A 19,133-nucleotide genomic window follows, 5' to 3' on the forward strand; every position below is an offset into this window, starting at 1 on the left:
AGGATGTGCAATGTTTACAAACCTCTCACCTCACCGTCAGATATTTTTTGACAATGACCACAATGTACTGGTACCATACAGTCCATACATTTTTTTTTTATTGTTACTGTAAATAAAGTTGTCAGAAAAAATATATGTATTTAAGTGGTTATTGTTATATAATATAGAACTAGACCACGATCATTTAGATACAACGAAAATAGGCAATATAGCCCCTTTCATAGCCTTAAAAGCACAGGTGCAATAAATAATACAAACTGTAATTTTTGGGGCTGATGCTGGTATCAATATCTGAGGGTTCAGAAATTCTGTAGTGGAAGAAGTACTCTGATCCCATACTTGAGTTAATGTAAAGATATTTAATTATAAGTAAAAGTCCTGCATCCAAAATCTTATTTAAATCTACAAGCATTAAAACCAAAACATACTTTGCTGCTCCGAGTACTCATGGAGCACAATTACTCCTGTCAGTCCTCTTATTGGACTATTATTTCATACATTAGTGTGTGAGCAGCCTTACTGTTCTAGTTGACTGGTGGAATCAGCTTTAACTATTTTATATGCTGCTGGGTAGTTTAACCAACTGAAATGCATTGTATTACAAGACAACAATATGTATGTAAAATCATATTCTGCACGGTAATTTAGCTATATCCATCAGATAAAGGTTGTGGAGTATTCCAATAAACATGTAACACAACTACCAACAGTATCTGCATCTGAACAAGCTCTTTCTTAAAAATAATGTCCATGTGTTGCAGAACCAACCTGGCAGATCTCCCTTTCACTACAGCATGGTGGGCATTCATCTTCATCTTAATTACCTATAACTTATTCGGTTAGACCCTGTAATTGCTTGTATGTGCAGGCTTATGTCTGTAGATGGAGCTCCTGCACATGCAAACATTTCTGAGCCTGTCCATACTATAATAATAATCAGGGTGATCTTACATATACAGTATAACAGAAAAGGTGGCGCTATAGCAAGATGAACATTTTGAATGGTTGTGTGTGACTCAACGGATTGTTTTCATCAGTGTACAAAGCTCTAACCTTCACAGAATCAGAAAAATTCTCAAAAAAATTGTCATTGACCATGGATATGTATTCAGATTTAAAAATGTGTTGGACTGCGCCACCTTCATATGGCATCTGAGTATTTTCTAGTTATTTGATCAATTATTTGCACTTAAACAAGCTCATTTCCTGTCTGGACAATTCAGGTTTACATGTAACACAAACACTAGATAACTATCCCAAGGATAGTGTTTGTGAGGTCAGCTAACTCAATGATAGCCAGCACTATATGACACAAGCTGGGAGGTCTGGTGATGTGTGTATACAGTACACATGAAGAGTGCTGTGGAACAGGACACTGGTGTTTCTAATCGGCCACAACTACGTTGGACATGAGGGAGGGGGAAACAATGAGTTTATTATAGCGTCAGCCTAGGGGGTGGTTTTCCCCCTGTTTGTCTGTTTGTTTGTCAGTTAAAGAGATTCTGTATCTCAAAAACTGGTCAGCTGATTTCAGTGACAATTAATGGAAAGTTGTACTTTTTGTCATGGTTTGCTATGGCAGACACTTTTTGTTAGTTTTGTTTTGGACTTTTGCACTTCCTGTTTTATTTTGTAATTAGGTTCCTTGTTTGTCTCAGTGTTTTTGCTTCTTGTCGTGGTCTTGTTTCTGTGTAGTGATTGTCTGCCCCGCCCTGATGTGTTTCCCCTGTGTGCAATCACCTTGCCTCCTGTGTCTATATAGTCTTTGTGCTCCCCTTTGTCTGTGTTGGTTCGTCAGTTTTGTTCTGGGTTTGTTCATGTCACATTCACTTTTGTTAATAAACCTGTCTGAACCGTTCTCCCAAGAGTTGGTTGCATTTTGGTCCTACTTACCACTAACCCTTGACACTTTTGTTCAATAAAGAACAAATGAAAGTTTTTCATTTGTTTTTTTTTGATTTTCTACACCATAACCTACAATCCATTTCTGAATTCTTGTAAGCATTGCCTTGTGCCATAATTCTTAGAGGAACTGAGCAATTTTAATCAAATTTATATGACTAATTAGGACAACTTCAGACAGAGGGGAAAACGTTCTAAATCACCTGATGTAGAACATGGCTGATTTACAGATGATATTATATTTCTATGAACTGCAGATGACTGCCTGTGGAAGAGTTTTTCACCGGATGTTATATCTAACATGGGTCTTACACATAGATTGTTAGTACTAACAACAAAGTTGGGTGACACAAAACATAAAGGTGCTTTTCTGTACATAAACCCCTATTATTCTGAAGTTTGCCCATAAATAGCCTTGTGAGGATTCATACTGAATAGTAGTCACAGTCATAACTTTCCTATGTACCTTCCAAAGGTAATTAATAATAGTATTTATTACCAATAACAATCAAGCTCCCACCTCACTGAGAAAAGAAGGAAATGGTAAGCATTAACTTGAAGTTATCCTGCACCAAATCTTTCCCTTTCCCCATTACCTCTTTTATTTTGTTATGATAGCCTACCTGTGCACACAAGACGTAGGCTACTTGTTAATGAGTCTAATCTCTTCTCTAAAATGTATTAACGTTGTAACAATACAATACAGTTTTGTACAACATAGTATTCTAAAATACAATATAGTATTAAACAATACCATATATTTGAACATTTGAGGGCACGATGATCTAAAGTTAGGTGTAAATATAATCAAGTGAGCTTTCCAGGCGAAAGTAAAAGAGCAGCACGAAGCGAAAAGGTAAAAATAACCAGGTAATTCACTTCTGCTTCCAGCTCAGGTCGTCCGTGCTCACACCACGGCAGCTGCCATATATTTCTGAGCGACCGATCACTGTCGCATAACAAATACGCATTACATGCGCGCAAGGTTTAGTGGGAAATGTGGTTTTTCTAATGGAAATGGAAATTTCCAAGATATCAGTCAGTGGAAATTTACAGTCTCCCTCCTTCTGTAGTATGCAGAACCGTGTCTGCCTTGCAAGATGTTTTGTTGGAGGTCAACCATGATAACAAATCTCTCATCTGATCGTTAGAAAATCACTATTATTTTGACGATTATGGTTATACTGTATGTATGTATGTATGTATGTATGTATGCAATATTAATAGTGGTGGTAGTACAACAGGGTCATTCATTTATGTAGCCTACCTGACACACACACACACACACACACACACGCACACACACACACACACACACACACACACACACACACACACACACATCAGGTAGTCAGGTGGACCTTGCACTTTAAAGAGTATGTGCAGTAAGGATCCCTATTTTCTTTTGACTTTCCTCTTCCTTTCTTCACCTACCTCACTTCCTTTCCTTCCTTATCACCGATTGGCTCTTGTTTTCTCATCCTACACCCCTCATTTACCTGATAAAGTTCACCTGGGTACGACAAGACTATTTAAGGGCTTCACTCCACTCAATCATTCTCTTTTCACCTCACATGGGGCGGTCTCTGGTAAGAAGTTTGTGACACTCTAGTTCCTATAATTTGTTTGTTAGTCTCACTTATCCTTATTCGTCCTTATTTCTCTAATTAGTATACTAGACTTTTTTGATTTGTTGTGCTAATTTTATTTTCTTTATCCTTTCAGAACCTGTAGTCCATGTGTCTTCCTCTTTCATGTTAAAATAATGAACTGAGAATAAACCTTTGTTTGATTGGATAAATGTTTAATGGCCTTCGTTTATTCATCCTGCATCCTGACCCGAAGCCCATGGTGATAGTTAAATCAATTCTGAACCTCCTATTAACAGTATGATTACAATAGCCCATATAACAGAATATTGTGCAACATTTTGTGACGCATGCGCACATTAGCAAGCTGAAATATTTAGTTGGGGGGTCTCAATGTGAAGCCCCACACCATACCTGCATATCTAGTTTGTGTAAATACAGTAGGCTACGTATTTCATGGGCTCATTCTGCATGCAAAGTTTTGCTGCCTGATCAGAATTGGAGATGTGCATTTCTCCCATATTTCATATAATATGATTATTATTGTAGAGTGACCTCATCTTAACCCTGAGAGACAGCATTATGTTGAAACCTCATACAATTATGGCACAATAGCTTAAACACTGATGGTAGTTGGCTGAGCGGTTAGTTCCCTGCTATTGTGCTAAAATGACAACCATTTCCTCTGGATCACTATTATGCTTGCCAATGAATAGCTTCATCTGTGCCAGATCACTTGTTAAACAAAAACATGTCAAGTTTGCGTGACTTTATCTCTTATGGGCATTATCATTGGCACACGGGATGAAAATCCATTCAAGTGAGGCTTAAGAAACAAAACACCGTAATTCGAAACTGTTCTCATCAAAAATCCGATTGGAAGTTTTGCAGCAGCTTGGAGACATTACAGCTATTACTACTGGCTAATTAGCCACATTGATACCTATTTATGGTTGCATGTTGGGGAGGATTGGCTCATCTCAAGTGTATATATATTTTTGTTTGCTATAAGGAGTGCTTGTGGGTTAAAGTTGGACACTCTCTCCAATTATCACCAAATATCTATATACAAATGTCATCTTCAGTTGAGTAATGTTAAAAAGAGCTGTCATTAATATCCATCAGTTCGATATAATTTATAAGTGCCATAAATGTGGTGTTAGGTTAAAAGAAGCCAAAAATAAAGAGCTCCTCTGCAGGAAAAAGAAAAAACACACTGTGGAAAGTTGGTGTGTCTAATGGCCACTGACTTCCCCTTTAGAATTACTTCTTACTTAAAATATACGCGCCTGTTGTACTTTAGTTAATGAAAACATGTAGTTCAATACATGAGTCCGGGATAATTGGCTGGAGTCACTTCTCGTGGGCAGTTTAGCACCCAAACGCGTCATGGGCGCGTATGGGGCGTGGACTTGAACTGGTGCCTTTAAGGAGAGGGGAGCATTGTCTGACGGGTCTCACAGATCCTGCGAGGGGAGAGATACAGGGAAAGACAAGGAGCTGCTCGCATCTAACCACCACAAGGACCACAGTGTGTGGTACGAGGAGGCAGCGACCGTCAGTGGAGGGGGCTACAGGTCTTGAGGACGGAGTCACTTCTTCCTCATCCACATCTTCCCTCTGGGGCGTGTTGTGTTTAGCATATTTAACGCCAGCATTAGCAAACCAAGGTACATGTTCAGTGTTCATTTGTGTTTTAAACTGCGGAGCCGGTGAGTCAGTACGTGAGGTGACTACCTGACCACTCGAGTGACTTTTTTTATATTTAAAAATAAGCGATCATTTGTCAGTGTTAAGCCTGCGTACCCGTGTTTTCGCTTATGGCAGATATTGTATCAGTGATTATCTCTGTCAGATATGTCTCAACAGACTGAGTGGCCTATATTTTAGCACTGACGTCAACCAGGGAGAAATGCTTCAAACATCTGAGTAACACTGCATATCATACTCGCCTGTAGTGTTAAATATCCATACCCGAGTCTTGTAGTGCATTTAAGATAGTTGTTAATGAGAAATACACGCTCCTCGGGGATGCGCATCCTTCGCAGTCGGATGAATGAAGGACTGTTCTAGAAATTTCCTACAGCCTGATAGGTGCATATGTGCAGTACAAGCCTGGCCGTGGACTGATGTCGCCTCTTTGTATTCACAAAGGCAGTCTCAAGCTTTCGGATACATCTGCCCACCAATTAAAGTGGCATTGTTCTGTACACCATCTCTCCATTATGCCACTGCTCCATGGTGGCGTCAGCTTGTCTTACATGCAGCTGAATTCAGCCTGGATTTCATGTTATGTTCTTTATTGAAACAGCTTTTAAGTCTTTCACATTTTAAGCTGTGTGGACCTGTGCAGGAGCACCACTCATCTGCATTTCCTCTTAGCTGTAACATAAGTTTGGCTTTTATTGTTTTTGGCAATTGGTACTTTACTTTGTTATATCTAAAGGGTTATTTAAGGTGCTTCCATGTGCTTCATGCATGTCAGTGCTGTTTCCTCTTGGCATCTCTTGGCTTTTGAATACTTTGGGCAGACTCTCACACTTCTTATATCAGAGCTCCAGTTTCATCACCACTGGTGGAAGTTAATTATTGGCTTCTGTTGCAGGGATGGGAAGAATAAATGAATTACACCTGCTGTTTTTGGTTGAGGCAAATATATGAATCAACTTGGGCTAATGTTGGTGTCCCACTGTGGCAATGGCAACACCATATTATTTTGGCAGCAGTCTTGGTGAAGGGTCTACAAGTAGTTTCTGGCATATTGGGATGGAAGTGATTATGTTATGTTATAAATCCCACATATCACTTTTCAAATAAAATTCTATTAATCTATTGAATAACATTACTGTATTTCAGAGCAGGGGACTCTTGGCCACTTTATGGGGAGCACATGGAGACATGGATGGTGAGATGATAAAATGAAAACAAAGGCTTCTTTTATAGAGAAAGATGCATAATGCCTGATTGTGAAGATGGAAGGCGTGGGGTTATTTTCAAACATGCATGACAGGCTGTAACCTCAAAAGAGGCCAGACATCCAAGAGTGTGTGCTTGAGTGTGTCATTGACACAAAACAGATGTGCTCATACATCACCATGCATATTATTATTTGCTGAAAGAGATTTAATGTGATTTATCTCACTATTACCTTTAAGTATCAATTTGTTCAGCACATGTTCAGTTTATACCGTAGAATACAACTAAATGTAAGTTGGTGTTTTCAATTCTAAGGGTTTAGATGTGTTAGTGTAACTGAATTAGGTGTGTGTATGGAGTATTATAATATTGTGTGTGAATGGGTAATGTTCTATTGGCTAGTGCATCCTGTACTCTTTATTCATTCATGGCCAAAACCATAAAATGGAACGTCACAATTTTATGCCAGCACAGAATGACTGCCTTTAGCATTTTCCAGAAATGCTTGAGACTGTGCAGGCATGTTTGGAATTGTGCAAAATTTTCAAAATGAAACAAGTCTGGACAATTATTAGGCAATGTAGAAAGTACATAGTTTTTGGCTACACATTACTTCTTGACTTTCTTATATAATGTTATTAAGCTTTCTTTGATGTTGTTATAGTGGCACGTCTTGAGTCCTTTGTGTTAAAAAGATTCATTAGTAAAGTCCGGCTAAACCCAATGACCGACATTTAAAAAATACTGCAGTTGGAAAACTGAATATATTAAAATCAACAATCGTATTCATTTTCGTGTGGTTTATAGAGTTATATGCCATATTTCTCGATGTCTTTTATTAGTGATTTTGATCATTTTATGTCAACGTAAACTTAAAAGCATTTGTGTCCGCTGTTTTTCCCTCTCAAATTTAAAGCTCTAATGAGGTGTTTTTCTTTGTCTTTGCTGTCTTGCAGGAATGTTAACTCTAGGGTTTTCTAGACCAGAAGCCTACAACATCCTCTTCTAAATGTAGAACGACCTTAGTGCCGGTGGATAACCCCCTCCGAAGCACACCTATAGTGAATTTGAACTGGCAGTGGATACTACAGCTTCCATCCAGACAGCAAACCAAAGCAGAGCATTTCCATTGCTCCATTTTTATTAATTAAATCCATAACTTTGACTATTTATATTCCCTTTTTTTGGAAGGATTCCTGTAGCTGTGAGCTTCAAAGACATATTTTTAAAAAAGTAATCTGTAAAAATGGGTCCTGGAATGGAAGCAGCAGACATAGCTGTGGTAGCACTGTATTTTGTCTTGGTGCTAGTCATCGGGTTTTTTGCCATGTGGAAAGCCAATCGCAGCACTGTGAGTGACTACTTCCTGGCTGGACGCTCCATGACGTGGATAGTGATAGGTGCATCACTCTTCGTGAGTAACATTGGCAGTGAACATTTCATAGGCCTGGCTGGATCAGGAGCAGCAAGTGGCTTTGCTGTTGGAGCATGGGAATTTAATGCACTTCTTCTTCTGCAGCTGCTTGGCTGGGTGTTTATCCCTGTGTATATCCACTCAGGAGTCTACACCATGCCTGCGTACCTGTCGAAACGCTATGGTGGCGACAGGCTAAAGGTTTACTTTGCTTTTTTGTCTGTGTTACTTTACATTTTTACCAGGCTATCTGTGGACTTGTATGCTGGAGCTCTCTTTATTCAGGAGTCCCTTGGGTGGAACCTTTATCTGTCCATTGTACTGCTTATCAGTATGACTGCACTGCTCACTGTCACCGGTGGACTGGTGGCAGTTCTGTATACGGATGCCCTTCAGGCAGTGTTGATGATTGGTGGAGCCCTAACCTTAACCATCATCAGCCTAGTCAAAGTCGGTGGGTTAGAGGGTGTCAGAACTAAGTACATGCAGGCAATTCCCAATGTTTCTGCTATAATGGCTACTGGAAATTTCACCTATTCTCCTTCCTGTCGTATTGAGCCTAAACCAAACTCACTACGCATCCTTCACGGTCCTCTGGATGAAGACATCCCTTGGCCAGGTTTCATTCTTGGCCAGACCCCTGCATCTATTTGGTACTGGTGTGCAGACCAGGTCATTGTTCAGAGAGTACTAGCAGCAAAGAACATTGCTCACGCTAAGGGCTCGACACTCATGGCTGGATTTCTCAAGATCCTGCCCATGTTTGTCATAGTCATTCCAGGAATGATCTCTCGCATCTTGTTTGCGGATGAGATCGCCTGCATTGGGCCAGAGCACTGCATGGCTGTGTGTGGTTCTCAGGCCGGTTGCTCAAACATTGCCTACCCTCGTCTGGTCATGGCTGTGATGCCTGTGGGACTCAGGGGTCTGATGATGGCGGTCATGATTGCTGCCCTGATGAGTGATCTTGACTCAATCTTCAACAGTGCAAGCACCATCTTCACCCTGGACATCTACCAAACTTTTAGGAGGAAGGCATCACAGCGTGAGCTGCTAATTGTGGGCCGCTTGTTTGTTGTACTCATGGTGGTCATCAGCATTGCTTGGGTCCCTGTTATCATTGAAATGCAAGGTGGACAAACATACCTGTACATCCAGGAAGTTGCTGGCTACCTCACTCCACCAGTCGCCGCCCTCTTCCTGCTAGGTGTGTTCTGGACACGGTGTAATGAGAAGGGTGCATTCTGCGGAGGCATGACAGGTTTCATACTAGGTACCATACGACTGATCTTAGCTTTTATCTACCGCCAGCCTCTCTGTGACCAGCCAGATAATAGGCCTGCCTTCATCATTCATGTTCATTACATGTATTTTGCTGCTGGGCTGTTCTGGATTTCAGGGCTGGTAGCAGTGGTGGTCAGCCTCTGCACCTCTCCACCAGATAAAGAGCAGGTTTGCACCACCACAATCTGGGGGCTCCGCAACATTGAAATTGTTCCTGCAAAGGACCGAAAGGAAATGTACAGGCTGTCTGACAAGAATTGTAATGGTGAGGCAAGCCTACGTAAAGAATTGCCAACAGATGTCAGAAAGGAGAGGTGTTTGGATGGGGCGGATGTCAAACTCCTGGTCCCATCCACTGAACATGACCCAGCAACCCCTAGTACAGAAACATCCCCTGCAACCACCCCTGCAGAACGATTTGGTGATAGAAGGATGGAGATGATCAGAGCGGAGGAAGGCTGCAATGGGAATGGGGAGAGTAGCAGGTGCATGAATTTACGGAACTGGTTTTGTGGATATAAGGACGGAGCACAGAGTGCGCAGCAAAAAGTGGTGCAGGATGATGCAGGAGCCATTGCAGAGATGTTGTACGAGCCACCTAGAGTTAAACTTGTCCTGAACTTGGGTCTGTTATGCGTCTGCTCTGTGGGCATCTTCCTGTTTGTTTATTTTTCACTGTAGTTGAACCCTGCACCGAACTAATGGGGACTTTTATGGAACTGGTTTTGTTGATATAAGGACGGAGCACAGAGTGCACAGCAAAAAGTGGTGCAGGACGATGCAGGAGTCATTGCAGAGATGTTGTGCGAGCCACCTAGAGTTAAACTTCTCCTGAACTTGTGTCTGCTCTGTGGGCATCTTCCTGTTTGTTTATTTTTCACTGTAGTTGAACCCTGCACCGAACTAATGGGGACTTTTATCAAGGTGGAAGGTATGTGGGGCTCAAACTGTTGAATTTTCAGAGATTTGAGACGCTCTGTCTGTAATATTTACAGTTGTCTTTTGTAGCTATCTAACAGGGATCTAAGCTTATTCTAATCATTTTTAAAAAATGATTAAAGCTTCTTCATGTGAAAAAAACAATACTCCTTTATGACTATGAAGCCTATCTGGCAATGGTGTGTCCATTTTGTACAATTCTTGTTGTTAATCCTTCATTCAGAATATCTACTGGGATTTTTAGAATTGTAGTACTCTAAGCGAATTTAATATTTGCCTTATTTGACATATGCACATGTCTTTCTTTTTTTGTACGGTGAAAAAAAACATGTATTCTGTGATAGAAGCTTTTTTTCCACTCTTGTTGACAGTGACTGTAAGTTTAGTTGCTGGTATAGCATACATATGTCTGTAAAAACTATTTTAGGTTATTGCCCTTTTTTTTTTTTTTTTTTTTTTTTTTTTTACATGTTTCTGCCTCTGAACACTATTACTACATTAATATTGATAGAATTTCAAGTATGTTATTACAATTTAATTATTATTCCCTGGACAGTCCTTTCAGGGTTGTCACCTGATAATTGTCCAAATGTTTTGCTGTAGAGAATATGATATCCAAGCTTATCTCTTATGAGGGGGATCATTATGACATTTATAAAACAAGAATTAATATAAAATGCTAAGAAGCATTGCTTCTCTGCTGGTGTTGCATATGACCATTAAGTTTATGGTGATAATTATATCCACTGGTTTCATTTAGCCTACTGGAGGTATTGCATAAAAAATCATTTTGCCAAGCTTGCAGTTAATACAAGGTATTTAGAATATGTACATATTTTATGGCACAGAAAAAAAAGAGAAGAAGCACAATATTAGAAATGATCCTCTTTTAAGATTTTTTGTTTTTCATTGGAAGAGAAAAAATAGCCAAACTTAATATTGTGTGGTACGTATTCTTTTTGATTGGCTGTTATATGTTACATCTGGAGCTGTACTGTTTTTTTTTTATGGCTTAAATATTGCATTTTCTACAACTGTTTTTTTTGTGTCCGTTTTCTGTTATTGTATCACCAACATGCAGCTTTTTATGCACTACACTATTACACACTACCATAACAAAACGCCCCAAGTACCAATACTCATGATTCTGTATCAATTTACATTTTATGCATCTCTGGTTTTATGTTTCATTGTTACATTGTTGAAAAGTGTGTGGAGTCTGTTGCATTATGTTAACATTGTGTACAATGTAATACAAGGCTCACTGGATCACAGACAGTATACATTTCTTCTATATTAGGCTATCTCTTGTGTATCCACTGTGCGTCAATGTACCTTTAGTGCACTGCAGTGCTGAAATGTCATTTAATCTTGTTTCATGTGTATCTTTTATACACCACCTACCAAATGTCTTAGCGTGCAATGCTTAAGTGAAAAAAACACAAAAAAGTCAAAGAAAACAAAAAAAAAGTGTTAAGTTTTATGTCCTGAAAGTTTTTCTGCATTTCCCTTTTGAATTAGCTGCATATCAGCAGAGAATTATATAATGTAAATCGTAAATGACATTTCAGACGTTTGTTACAGGATTAGAACATCGCTGGATGAGTTTACACATGACATTATCAAGGGTAATTCAACCAGGTATACAAAATTACTGGCCTTCTGAGTTGTGCTCTTTACTTCCACAATGTAAGGTGCCCAGATATGAACACAACCAACACAGAAATTAAAAAAGAAAAAAAAAAAGAAAAAATGTATTTGTTGTATTTTATAATTTGGAAGCAGTGTTGAATGACCTCAGTGCAAAAAGTCAATGTCGTAATGTGACAGGCCAATCCTTATCAATGTCAGGCATAAATGATGCATAAGATATAAAGGATTGATAAGTGGTGATTGCTGTATGGGAAAGAGCTTTAAAATCTTGTCTTTCTTTCTGAGAGTTATTTTTATGTATTTTATTTTTAGACACTGAAAATAAAACTTCCATTGAGACAAAAAAACAAAACAAATGTGTACCCATTATTTATTTTGTGTGAGAAACAACTTTTTGAATTGTGTACTTCAGAACATTGCAACACCAGAAATTTGACAACTTGACTGAGTAATTCAAATTAGGTGGAATTTTCTTTGTCATGCACCATTTCAACTCTCACACATTTTGCTTACTCCTCCACCAAACCCCCAGTCGACTCATGCCCTCGCTTTTTCCCCATGAGGAAACTAATGATATTGTCCTTGTGGAAAAGTACTGGCATCCAGGCCACGCTTTGTTCATTGTCTATTTTGGACAGTGAAAACATGAACAATAGTCGAACAATAGTGAAACAAATACTCCAACTGGCTTCACAACTTTGGAATGATGATTTTATTAGATATGATGAATTAGGCTGCATGCATTGCAATCTGTCAATAGCTACATAAAAAATGTAGTCATTTTATATGAATATTATTGAATATTGAATAGTTATGTTTTATGCAGGCTTGCAAATTCAGCCCAAATGTAAACACTGCTTAAGTCGTATTCACAAATGTAAATGTTGCATTTCTTATAGCCTTCATACAGCCTTCTCTATAGCACAACACATCAGTGTCAGTTGAACTCTGTGGAGGATAAGATACTATTCCTTTGCCTAAAGACATATAAAGCAGGACTTACCAAAATTAAACACCATAAAGCAAACATAATTTAGTTGGTCTTCATTCACATCCTGTTGGTAGACTGTAAGTGTTTGCAGTGCCCCAGCCATCTGCCTATATTTTGTATTCTTATTATCACTGTTTGGGATCTTTCAAAATGGATATCTTTTGATAAGGGGTATGAAATACATAGTAGGTCATGAATGCCCAGAGCAGATCCTCTGAGGTAGTACTTCCTGAGATGCTGTCTACTGCTACCAACAAGCTCTAGTAATCAAATGGTTCAGGTTAGATGGACGGTTAAGATAACCGTTAGGGCTGTGATTGGGGTTAAGGTGGTCTGCTGCCAAACGTGGTTTCTTGCCAGGAGCCGGCGGTGGTGGCCATAATTGTTGCTAGGCCAGAGGTTAGTATACGCCCTTTAAGCAGTGCTGGTTATCATGCTAACTTCAGTAGAAGAATATAAGTGATACAAATAGAATCAAATAGAAGCAAAAAAAGAGTTAACATTGTTGTTGCTTTCCAAAGTCAGAAACAAGACATGAAGTTTGATGCTGAGCATGCTTCAACATTTTTTTTAGACTGGTAAGTAAACAGCTGTTAATGCTAACGTTGGCTATGTTGCGATAGCAAAAACATACATATAGCACCTTTAAATTTGGTCAGTCCTTCAAAAACAGGTTGATAAATGGTTTTTCAAGCCTGCCTCTCAACTTATGAGACCTAGCAGGGATACTAGCAGCTAAACACCCAGCATAAAGAAAGAAAAGATACAGATAACTATTAGCTCTAACATCACTTAGCAGTGTTTGGTTCCCTTACGAAACATGAAATGTCTGTGGTACTAGTCCCTTATGACCCTGTGGTACTATACCACATGCTCCTCTGGAAGATTCCTGTGGTACATAGAGGCTTGTTTAGTATTTTGTAACATTTACCACAGGATTGGGCCTCAGGCTTTGGTTGTGTTGTACCATACATTCTTTGGATTTGTATTATAAATCCTGTGGTACTGTACCACGTGCTTATGTGGTAAATTTTTGTGCGGTATTTGGGAACATTTATCACAGGATAACAGGCTCTGTGTTACTGTACCACAGGTTAGTTACCTTAGAAAATGTAGTTTGTGGTAAATCTATGGTACAATACCACAGATACTGTGCTGTAACTCTTTTTGGTACGGTACCACAGGGGATGTACCGAGATGAGGTACAGCCTGTTGTAGGTATAACTTTATTTGGAACACAGTCCTATTAATGTTTTCTTTCAGTTTAACAAACAATAAAACCACAAAATATGCCAACAGTTCTAACTGTCAACACAGTCCATTAAGCTTCTTAACGCCCATAACTTTCTTTGTTCTCTTGGAGACATTTGGCTCTAGTTGCACCTTAATGCTACAGAGGCTACTCTTAAACACACCCTTTTTTGGCTGTGGTGTATTTCCAAGAAATTAGGATGTTACTTCTTCAAATCCTTTGCTGCTGCCTGGGTGCAACTTGTAGGCTGGTGGTGCAGCCCACTTAATCAATTCCATCCAGTATTGGGGTCTGGTATATGATGCACAGATTTGATTTGAAAACCATTGCTAATACAGTTTAATTCTGCTAACTATGCTGTTTATATCAGGGTTTGTATCTTTCAGGGTTTGGCATGGCATGCAGCTATTTTGAAACAAGTAATGTTCTACCATTCTTCCTGTGATGTGAAACCATGAAAAGTAAACAGATTGCATTATTTAAACCACAATCAATGATCAGCATACTGGCATACTTGCACCTGCATAGCTTTTCATTCCCACGCAGATCTCACACCCGTAAAGGAAGGGCAGAGAATGTCTTTCCATCACCTCAGCACTTTGCATCTATAGGAAACTCATTAGATTGGAATGAAAATGTAATGTTTGGTTTTGTATATTGTATATTGTATATTATAAGTGATGCATTTGATTTATGATGAGCTAGCTGTTTCTGTTATTAGTGTGTTGTAGAAAAATACATTACACATAAAAATCTCTTTTCGATATCTGCTTTTTTGTTTGTTTTCCAATCATGTTTAATGACTTTTTGGGATTTTCTGAGCCCAGCCTTGGGGCCGCTGGGTGTTCATCCATTCTGAAACTTTAAAAACATCACTGTTATTCATTCTTATTGGGGTGGCAACGAAAGCAGCCATGTAGGGAATGTGATGTGACCTTTCAAATATACAGCAAACACATAGTCAATGCATTCCTGTCATTCCCCATTCACAGCCCCGACTAAACTATGGCGGCATGCCAGGTATTCTGGCATTAATCTATTGAATAGGCCTTCAATGGCAAAAAGAAATATTTACCTCCTTTAGTAATAACAGCAGGGAGAATAGTGTCTAGGGCCGCGACATGATGAATGTGAATCAATGAGGCATACACCAGTGACGCCTTTTCCCATCTTACTGGGTCAAACTGACCATTGACAACAACATTCTTGATGAGTGATTTAGTGACAAATCAACAGCATGGCGGCTGGAGTGTCAAGTATAAACTGCTGATAAAGAGTTTGCTGATTTGGAAACAGCAAGTTATTGATATGATGCAGAAAAATAGAAGGTTAGTTCATATGTAAAGAAGCTAACCTTAGCAACAGGACTCATTCTTGTAAGTCATAATGTAAGTAGTCAAAAACAATCCTTATCACTCTTCTCACATGTTTCTGTGATAAGATAGGACTATGAACTCACCGCCACATTGTTCAGAAAATAGGTTAGGGTGGAAAAATTTAAGACAAGAAAGAGGGAAACAGTGATGGCTGAGGTTCAAAGTTGAGAATGTAATGTTTCAAGCCTTCTAGTGCCCTTAGGTACCCCCTACAGCGCCTGAACTTCATTCTCCTTCCACTATGTTTTGCACTTTCCAGGGAGATGTATTTTTCTGGGAAAGGGCTTGTAATATAGAATTATGGCATTTTGCTGATGAATGATAGATAGTAGTGTTACCATGGTAGTGGCATGATGGCCTTCGTAAGATAGTAGATCCAGATCAAAATATTGTCTACTTACCAGTAATCACTACAAATTGATGGGGTCACTACCTTGTTACTTGTTTCTCTTTTTTAATCTCCTGTTTTTTGCTTCACCTTTCCTTTTTTTCTCACCATGACGACGACCGATCCATTTCACCAGGCGACATGTCTAAAATGTTACTGGTGGAGAAGTAGGTTGACGTTGTATCTGATCATGGATACATCCATGTGTCTGATGCATGGATTCAGAGTGGCCCCTCAATTCATTCCACTGGCTGGTCAAGTTATCAGTTTACGGTGCCAAAACGACCCTCAGGCCACCGGAAAAAATGTCCCAGTGCTCCTGACGGAACTCGAATTGATCTAAACCAACTGATTTGAATCAACAAAGTTATTTGTAATTTAACACTCTACTGAATTTCTTTCAACCATATTGGTTTTTTGTTAATACTAGTTCCGAGTGCACCCATGTCTAACCATTTCACACTCTATACATAGCTATAACAACTCAATGACAGATGAAGGCTAGTGTGACCTGTCTGACCGGTTAAAAACTAATGTAATTGTCTGTTAAGAAAACAAAAGATCTTTGGGACCCAGCTATCATGCACTTGGCTGTCAGACCATGTTTTGTGCCTTATGCATGGGTGGAGGAATTTAAGGAGGCGGAGCATGGAAAAAAACAGCTAACTAGCTAAAATCAATAAACAACTGGTACTACAAATGCCAAGAAGTGGTTTGTTTGGAGTTGTAGTCAAACCATGATGTAGGTTTTGATTTAGCTCTGTTGCTGTGGCCGCTTACAAAATGGCCTCTCTAAAAAGTTTGAGGTATCACAATGAGCGCTGATTAACTCAATTTTGTAATCTCTGTTTTGAACCTGCATAACAGATTATTCCAAGTTTTTCAATGCCAGACAGACATGGCAAAGGAATCTTGTCTTAGAGCCGCATTGCCAAGCAACAGTTATGCAACATAGACTGTGACTTGATGAAGATAGTGTGACTTTATATTTCAACTTAATACCAATCTGCATTTATTGCTGCCCTTGTTAGGTCAGGCTTCAAGGTCAGACTTAAAGCGTTAGGTCAGAACCTCAGTGAGATAAAAGGAGTGATCATCATCTTCACTAGGAGTAGGGAGTGGTAACGCAGGCAAGAAGCCTCATGTGCATTTGTGGAAAAGTACTGCCGTACTGTCACTCAAGGACAAAGAAAACAGAGAGGAGATATGGAGGATTGCTCCCATCACAATCAAGTTACTACATGAAATACTGTATTGAATTGAAAAGTAGTAATCATTCGTGTATAGCATGTACCGTTGAAGCTGAAGTTGTTTGTCACATGGACAGGTATTTCTGGATTTATGGCCAGATAACTATAGTGGCCAACCAAAACGCTGTGATTATATTTATCTATATAATGATGTAGGCTGACTCCTGTGACTCACAGAACACTGATTTACAGTATGTTAACACTTTATTCATGGCATGACCTCAGTGTGCCACGAACACACATATATCCAGACAAACACTAACATGTTAAGTAACAGAATATGCTTTGTATAGTGTGTTCCTGTATGCATAAATAGGCAGTATATTATGGTATATGGTGTCTGAGTCTGTGTGTGTGTGTATGTGCGTGTGTGAATTTACATGTCAGGTTTTACATAACATTTGAGCATGGGTTTTATGGTTCACTGGCTCCCGTGGTATTGCCCCCTCTTTTGCATATGTCAGCCTCGCCTTGGGGTTTCTGTTGCTGTTCTGGTTCGTCTCTGACCGTTGATGCTTGATCCAGGCTTGTGATGATTTCCGATGGCCTCAGGTTATTTCAGTCATCACTTTGTTGTCCTTAGCTTGTTTACAACCTGGGGATGCTGCACTTGCATCATACGAAGCATTACGTTAATTCAGGCAGAGCACTAAAGTCGTGCTTGTAATGGCTGATTGGCATCAGCTGTTTGCAAAATGCTTCAGAATAATTGGCTAATTAGCTATTAGGAATTATAGGCTGAAAACATTTTCCCAAGTGGGCCCCTTGAGCCATACCCACACCAGAACCACCACCACCCACACACCAATAGCTCTAATACCAACTCGTCCGGTCTTTATAAACCATTTCCAAATCCAATGTTGAAAAACCATCTGGGCCATGCTGTCCTTTCAATGTGACTATAAAGTACATTAAGTCAAGTCAGTCATTAAAAAAATCTTTTAAATCAGACTGGCAGTTCTATTTCTCCTTTTGCCTTAAAACAAAACATGAGGAAAAAAATGAAGGAGAGAAAAAAGTGCCCCAACAAATTAATAATAAAAGAAAAGTAAAATCTAACACAGATTGAACTGGAAATACTGCAAGGCAGTATATCATCAATAGATCAAATCATAATGTACTGTTCATCGATCAAATTCAATCTCGAGGGTTAAATCAATCAAATTAGATAAAAACAAATTATGTGCAGAACTGAAATACTGTTTAGAGTCCATAGCTGTCAACTAAAATAATGATAATAATAACAAATAGAGACTTGCCCACATGTTTCTTATACTGGGTATGAATGCTCCTTATGACTTTACTGCCCACTAGTGGTTGTGGGCTTACTAATGCTACACTTGAGTTCATATGGAACCAGTCAAGTTGAAGTTTGCATCCACATCTGTCCAGAATCATATAATATATGAAAAATTAAAATAAATTAAATACAAATTGAGTTAAATTATTTTGAAATGAATTCAGTCACTTTCCAATAGCCAGTTGCTGTAGTGTCAAGTCTGCCCTGAAGAAGCGGTGCTGCTCAGAGGACATTTTATAACCTCTTGTATCGTAAACTTAATGATGGCGGAAGCTCTTAGCAAGTGACTCACCACCACCTGCTCCTGGCAAGAAACCATGTTCAGTGACAGAGTAAACTCACAAGTAGCCCCTTTAACTTGAATGGAATTAAATAAATAAAATTGTGTTCAATTTATCAAATCTATTGAATTTATTGGGTAAATGAAGACAGACAGAAAATGTTGGGAAAGAGAATAGGGGAGTGACATGCAGCAAAGCGTCTGGCCAGCCGGGAGTCAGCACCCTGACCACTCAGCCGTCATGTCACCCAAAATTGAATCATAAAACACTGACACGAGCCATTTTACTACACTATGAGTACTTTCACATACATGTGCATTCTGTACCAGGGTATTTCCGCCTTTGCCACATAACAAAAGTGTTGTCTGCTCTACCTTACTATATTATTTTACTTTATTAACGATAGAAATGATGGAAATATAGCAAAGCTGTTTCGGGTTGATGCAATGTCCCTCTCCCTTTATTATGAAAAGCATCAGATGTTCTGGTCCCCTGCTGTCAGTTCATTTCAACACACATTGTGTTGTAACATGCTTTCATCACACTGAGCCAACAGACAAAGTCCTGATGTTTTAAAGAAATGTTTGATTATGAAACA

At 39.2% G+C, this 19,133-nt stretch overlaps 1 protein-coding gene across 1 annotated transcript; it reads left to right on the plus strand.

Moving 5' to 3' along the window:
* The first annotated feature begins 4,934 nt into the window (after positions 1-4,934).
* Positions 4,935-13,554, plus strand: slc5a3b (solute carrier family 5 member 3b). The gene is made up of 2 exons (XM_056389297.1): positions 4,935-5,161; positions 7,364-13,554. The coding sequence occupies exon 2, from the start codon at positions 7,654-7,656 to the stop codon at positions 9,784-9,786; it is 2,133 nt and encodes a 710-aa protein (XP_056245272.1). The 5' UTR covers positions 4,935-5,161; positions 7,364-7,653; the 3' UTR covers positions 9,787-13,554.
* Positions 13,555-19,133: the final 5,579 nt, after the last annotated feature.

Source organism: Seriola aureovittata, chromosome 11 (genome assembly GCF_021018895.1).
Source record: "Seriola aureovittata isolate HTS-2021-v1 ecotype China chromosome 11, ASM2101889v1, whole genome shotgun sequence".
In the NCBI taxonomy this organism is placed as follows: domain Eukaryota; kingdom Metazoa; phylum Chordata; class Actinopteri; order Carangiformes; family Carangidae; genus Seriola; species Seriola aureovittata.